Genomic DNA, 7,379 nt, shown 5'->3' on the forward strand with positions numbered 1-7,379 from the left:
ACCACATTCCAACAGAAATTTATGGTGCCGTTAAAATTTAAAAACGTCTGAAACTACATGTGGCAAAAATCTGACAAATCTGTATCTAATCTGACATTTAAAACTGTTGCAGAATCAGTCATGATATTCAGGCAATATATTTTGAGGGTTGCTTATACTAAAGGCTCCTCTCATGCATCCTCTTAAACAGCTTTTTGTTGTAAAAGTAGAGCCTAATAGTTGGCAAAACTATTAAAAACTTGGCAAATCCAATAACCAATATGTTTTCCCTTTAAACCAGCTTTAGACTGCAAGACTTCAACTGTCTTTTAAGATCATTTCTTGTGCCGCGATTTCAATACAAAATCTCTGCCAAATTCTGTAAACGACTATGTGATAACATGTTCTATCCTCTAATGACAGACCTGTGATTAAAGAAAATTATGATGTTATGCTCTATTTAGTTAGATCCATGTCTGGGCAGAAATCAGGGACATCATCAAAAAGTGACTTTGTGGTTTTTACTATTATAGTTGTAGCTATACTGTGAGTTTTACATGTTTCTAAGTCATCCTACATCTGGTGATTTTTAGACCTCAGGCCATTCAGAGACCAGTTTTTGACTGACAGAACTTGACCTCAACTCATGACCGGGGCAGATGAGTAAATTAGGGTTTTGGCTTGTTTTAAAACGTGTGCACTTCATTTAAAGCGTCACTTGTGTACGAAGACTAAACTGGCACCTTGTCACACACATACACACACACACACACACACACACACACACACACACACACATGCGCACGCACGCACGCACACACAAACACCAACACACACACACACACACACACACACACACGGCGGCGCTAGGACCACGAGGTTAAAATGCAGCGCCAAACACATCTCTGGTTATTTGGCTGAAGAGTGCTCAGGAGAACACACACACACACACACACACACGCAAGCACTGTCCTGCCTTTCTGCAGGAAACCAACTCATCTTACGGGACTTGAGTGCAGATGTGAAGCAGGCTATCCGCAGAGACAGCAAGTGGAGTGTGTGTTCGTGTTAGTGTGCAGTGGAAACCTGTGACATTTCAGCGGAGACGCGCGTTGAAGGCGAAATGGGAGGAAACTCCAGAGCTCGAATAGCCGGTGCACTTGAAGACGAAGACGTGATTTGGATTTGAATAGAAAGTTTTCTTAGAAGGAGCCACTTTAAGGTTGAGTTCTTTTAATTACGGCTGTTCAAAATCTTTTTTTATTTTAAGGGGTTTTTTTTATTTGACCGCGTACTGATTCTGTGATGTGCGCAAAAGTAGAATTGCGGCGACTGGCGGAGCGCGTGCGTTTTAATGAATTAATATGAATAATAATAACACCGTGAAATACTTATTTTAAGGACTACAGTTAGCTAGGAGTTGAAATGGCTTTAAATTCCTAACCTGGGATACTGTTTACACTGAGCGACTCTTCATTGCTAGAATCTGCTTGAGCATTTGCACGTACTGCTTTATGGTTTGGACAGCCTCAATACAAGTGAAACTCGGTAAACATGGTGTGTTTTTCTTTTCATTAACAAGTCAGATTAAGAGTGGGTAATGATGGTCGGACACCCATTCAGCATGTGAGACAAACAAGGACGAGGTGTGTTTTTGGTGCTGGGAAACAGATTGTACTTCTGTGATTCCCAGGGAAGGCAGTACACAGGGGTCAAATATGGGCCCATTGTACGTTTAGAAAAAGGAGAAGGTCGAACTTTTGCTACTGAGGAATGGAATCTTTAAATCAGTTACAGAATTCCCCACACTTCTGGTGTAAAAAAAGGTCAAATATTGTGGTTGGAAAAAACAAACAAACAAAAACAACAATTATAATTGGTCAAAAAATTACCCAAAAATGAAACAAGTGCACTCATTAGCACTCCTGTGCCACCGTTTGCTTCTTTAGTGTTGATGCAGTGAGAAGTTTGAGGAAAAGCTAGAAACAGTAAAATTTGTTCATATAGTCTTATGCAAAAGTATAATCTTGATAATGATTCAAATGTTAGATTTGAAACTAGAATAACTAATATGTGTCAGTACAGTATTTTTTATCTATCTTTTATCTTAGTATTTTTTATTTATTATCTTCTGGCATGTTAGTCATTTTTTGGTTATCTGCCACCCCTGATGCAGCCCATCAAATCCTTATATAATGCTCAACATAAGAAAAAAAAAGGGAGCCATAATAATAGAGCAGAGATTTCCAATAGAGTATTTACAGTATTTGTTTAATTCTTGCTTATTTGCTGACCACCGATTCGTTGTTAATATTATTGAAAGCTCAATATTTTGTGCCTGGTTTTTTTTTTTTGCCTTGGAGTGTTGATTTAGGGGGGGAAACCCCCAGTCTGTATTAATGTCATTGGAGTGTATTAAAGTATTAAAATATTTATAATTTGGCTACAATATAAAACACAACTAGGCTTTGTAGTTATTACTTTCAAAGGGGCATTTAGTTGTTTAGGTTTGAAATTGTGGTGAACAGTTACAAAGGCTGACAAAGTGCTGACTAAGAGCTACATTTTTTCAGTAGTATTTACTGGGCAAAGAAAATACTTTTTTGGTTTGTGAAGTATTTGTCAAACCATAATTTTATTACTAAATTCTTTTCACAATTAATTTACAACATGCCTCAAGAAACAATGTCACATTTTTGGAACTCATACTATGTGTAGTCTGTAGATGTCTGTAGTCTTGTCTGAACATGATTTACTGCATTTTCTATGTGCCTACTATAATGTGCATAAAGACATGACTGGAGGGTTTCTTGTATTTCACTCAAAAAGAAAATAAAAAAAAAAAGAAAAGGTAAATGTAGCTGCAGTATATGGTTTAGTATGTAATAGCTGTGTTATAAGGTTGTTTGATATTTTAATGTTTTTTCACTGTAAATCTATTTTTAAGTTCAAAATTGTACCTCAACTGTGAAAAAATGGTTCTTGGGTTCCTTAGGTTTTTTCTTGTTAGTAAGTAATTTCTACTATGTTTAACATTGAAGAGTTTCTCTGGAGGAACAATTAAGTAAAAATAAAAGTTTTAGATCTATCTTTTTAAACAGGTAAAACTATAAACAAATTATTGTAGAGATTTTGCATAATGAAATGAATATTCTAAATAAAATTGTCTAAATGTTAAACTGCTCCAGTTATGTTTTAAATGACATGTCTTTTCATTTCAGGTTCCTCTAATCTCAGCCATGGCTCATTACTGGAGATCGGGCTTAGCACATTTCTGTCTTGCTGTTCAGCTTCTCGTACTTCTCCAATCCAAGTCTTCTGTGACGGTGAGAACACCCACCAACCTGTCGCAGAATCACCACATTCCCTCTCTGGTGCCTCACACCCCTTTGGCCCTCTCCCGCTCCCGTTTCAGTGCTAAGGCCCAGCTGGACTTTACCACCCACTGCAATGCCAGCTGCCTCCACAAGGTAGAAGACATTGACAAAGAACATCTAACTGAGCAGCTGGCCTTCGAAACACTGTATGCTGATGGCTCACGTACACTAACCACTGTCAATCTGGAAGATGAAGATGCTGACAGTAACCGCCGTTCTGCAATGAACAGTAAGAGGAAGCATAAAATCCTATCTTTCTCTCATAAAAGAAAAAGAAGGCAAATCTATGGTGCAGATGGGCGCTTCAACATTCGGGGTGACCACTTCCTGCTGGACTACCCATTCTCCACAGCTGTACGCATTTCAACAGGCTGCACTGGTGTTTTAGTATCCCAACAACATGTGCTGACTGCTGCACACTGTGTACATGATGGAAAAGATTATGTCAAAGGTGCACGTAAACTCAGAGTTGGCTTTTTAATCCCACCTTCAGTCAATAGCACCACAGAAGACTTGAAAAAGCCCTTGGTGCGCTGGCTAAGGGTGCGGAGGATGCGTGTACCTAAAGGTTGGATACAAGGGCCGCAGGATGTCAGCATGGATTATGACTATGCCCTTCTGGAGCTGCGTTGGCCACATCGCCGCCCCTTTATGCGTCTGGCTGTAGCCCCTTCTTCCAATGATTTGGCTGGAAAGCGCGTCCATTTCTCTGGTTTTGACAGTGATAGGCCTGGAGAGCTTGTGTATCGTTTCTGCCCTGTAGAAGATGAGAGTAATGATCTAATCTACCAGCATTGTGATGCGAGACCTGGTGCCAGTGGCTCTGGTGTGTATGGTCGTGTGTGGGACAATGATTTGGAACGCTGGGAGCGTAAGGTGATTGGCATCTTTTCTGGGCACCAGTGGTTGGAGATTGATGGTGAGAATCGTGACTACAATGTCGCCGTTCGTTTCACTCCACTGAAATTTGCTCAGATCTGTTACTGGGTGCATGGAAACAGAGGCGGCTGCAGTCAGGGCTGATTTACACAAGCCCTGAAACCAGAAGAAAGGGAAAGAAAAACTGGTCCATGGACATGTACTTTTTATAGTCTGTCCATTTATAGACAATGCAATTGCAGTCAAATTAAGAAATGGTCTTTGGAAAGAAATTATCCAATGGTTTGTACATGATTTACCATCTAAGACAAATCCAAATTGGACATCTTGTTTGCATTAATTGGACATTTATTTAAACAAGTAAAACACTGGTGCCTTTCCATTTTAATATATTCATCCTGGATTATTTGAGACTTCTGAGAAATGAGACAGAAAGATGAGGAATTTGTAAGAAATATCCTTATTTCAGACTAAATCAGCGCTGATACAAAATCAAAGTTACAGTTGAGAAACAGTCCTGTTTTACACCAGACACGGTGCCCAACCCATGCCTTGAGTATGCTACCATGTTAATCAATAGCTACATGTACATGAAGCCTAATATTTTATAAATAACCTGATAGACTGCTTAATTTGTAATTAAAAAAACATTCATGTATCCACCTGATTAGGAATAGAGTAAACATAATCAGGTCCATCAAACACGGTCATTCATTATTTTAAAGATATGTTAAAAGAAGAATATTGGTCATGTAAACCATTGTGTCTGATTTCATTAACGGTTAGTTCACAGTGTAAATAAATGCAAACAGCAAAAGCCCTCAAACTTCAATTACATGTTGAAGGTTAGACACTATATGCTGGACCAAGTTGGTGACTCAGCATTATTTTCAGCCAAGACTGTGGATATTATTAATATTAACATTGTACGATGAATATAGGTCAGGTATGTGTAGCCAAAAGTGTGAGGATACCCTAACATCACACTCATATGTGTATTTTCAATATCCCATGCCAGATTTGTGTCTTTGCTGTTATTACAAACTCCACTATTCTGTGAGACTTTTCAGTAGATATGGCAAGTGAGCAGGATTTTGTGATTTAGTTTATTCGCCATTTCAGTTCATCCAAAAGGTATAGAGTAGAGCGGAGGAAAATGAGATGCTACAGCATTAAACAATTTCTTTACAATTGTTTGGCATAATTGCGCTTCACAAACTCACCTAATTGTCTTTTCTGCGATTTTCTTTAATAATTTGGATAACATGTTGTGGAAGTGAAAAATAATTTCAACAACAGAGAAATACTAATGCTTTCCACTACAAATACTATTACAAACAATAAACCGTTAAACATTCGCACCACTACCAACTGCTTTCAATTACATAATGTGCTTGTGGTACATTAATAAATCATTATCATTAAACACACCATTTCAGAATTTTATTGGAATGTTGATGCTTAATGTCCTAATTCTTCCTATTGGTCTCCAGTACCAAAGTAGCATCTTTGAACTGCTTTAATGTCATTCACTAGATGTAACATGCCAGCAATCAGTGGTGGACGAAGTACAAAAACCATGTATTTGGTAAAATATTAGTCCATAAAATGCTCCCTTGAAAGTTTCACTTGAGTACAAAAGTATTTGCCTTCTAATGTACTTAAGTATCCAAAGTACTACGATTTATTATGGCTATAATGTTCCTATTATCATTGTAACAAGACTCTCGTTTAATCAACTCAGTTTATGTGAAAAGACTCACATGTTACTCATAGCACACTAATCTATTAATAGAATGATAAACACTGATCGTGAAACACTTATTGATATTTATTGAAATGACCATGAGCCCAAAAACCTTCTTTTCAGCTACTTAAACAAAACAAGAAATCGTGCAAATAAAGCCACAGGTGTTGTTGAGTCAGGAGTTTCTTCCATCATTTATTCCTCGCAAAATGTTCTGCTTGCTGTTTAACAGACCCTGAACTTTAGGTTTGTGACAAGTAGATACCACCAAGCAGAAATCAAAACCAGTTCAATACACACAGCAATACGCTCTACCCTGATTGGTGGCTTGCGTACTTGAACATTCAATTTTTCCACTCACTCACATAATGTGGTTCTGTCCATATTGGACTTTAAAATGTAGAAAGGTTTAAGTCTCCCCATATGAAAATACTTCAGTAAGGTTCTGCTACATGAAATATCTACTCAGGTACAGTCATGAATTACATTTACTAATTACTGTCCACCACTGCCAGCAATAGAAGACAACAATTAAGAAGTACAGACTCACAGGGACCAGTACAGATTCCATTAATAAAAATAACATCCATTCTAACCATTAAAAACATTGCACATTCAGTAAAGGTTTCTGTTTTTTTTTTTTTTCTCCAGTAGAGCATTAGAAGATTAAAAGATTTTAATGTGAACACCATTGATTAAAAAAATATCCTCCATGACACAGCCTGAATATAAAATATTATCTGTCCTACACTGCCATATTGGAATATTAAGGACCGCAGCTAGCTCTCTGTACACTGCCTCTGGAAATAGGAAAAAAGAGGAAAGGAGCTTGTGTGTCAAAAAAACACTACAAACTACGACAGGGATTGTGACGAGAAGGATTTTACATTTCAGCTGAGCTCATGGTCATTCGACGTCAGATTCGACTCCAGCACACAGAATCCATTTGGGTGAAGCAGTAAAGCCGAACACCGTGGTCTACAGTCTCATATATATATATATATATATATATATATATATATATATATATATATATATATATATATATATACAATTAAAAAAATGGTGCACTTATTACGTCACTATGCAGCGCGCGCGCCCTCGCATCATTAGCGCTGTAACTGATTCCTAGCATACTGCGCGTGCCACGTGGCTTCTGATGTATAATGGAGTGATGCGGGGAGTAATGCCATTGACAAACGTGTATATTATTAGACATAGATATATTAATATATAGATATATTATTATTGAAATAGATATATTAACTCGAAGCATAGCCATCTGTATGGCTTGTCATGAGTTAATGTTCTACAATATAGATTTAAACAGCTTTAAGCAAAAAATATATATAAATATATATATATATATATATATATATATATATATATATATATAT

General features: G+C 37.3%; 1 protein-coding gene across 1 annotated transcript; it reads left to right on the top strand.

Annotated features, from left to right (window-relative positions):
* The first annotated feature begins 872 nt into the window (after nt 1-872).
* LOC124386558 (serine protease 23) lies at nt 873-5,668 on the top strand. The gene is made up of 2 exons (XM_046850466.1): nt 873-1,201; nt 3,201-5,668. Exon 2 carries the CDS (start codon nt 3,219-3,221, stop codon nt 4,377-4,379), a length of 1,161 nt encoding a protein of 386 aa, XP_046706422.1. The 5' UTR covers nt 873-1,201; nt 3,201-3,218; the 3' UTR covers nt 4,380-5,668.
* Nucleotides 5,669-7,379: the final 1,711 nt, after the last annotated feature.

The sequence above is a fragment of the Silurus meridionalis genome, chromosome 5 (assembly GCF_014805685.1).
Source record: "Silurus meridionalis isolate SWU-2019-XX chromosome 5, ASM1480568v1, whole genome shotgun sequence".
Lineage (NCBI taxonomy): Eukaryota > Metazoa > Chordata > Actinopteri > Siluriformes > Siluridae > Silurus > Silurus meridionalis.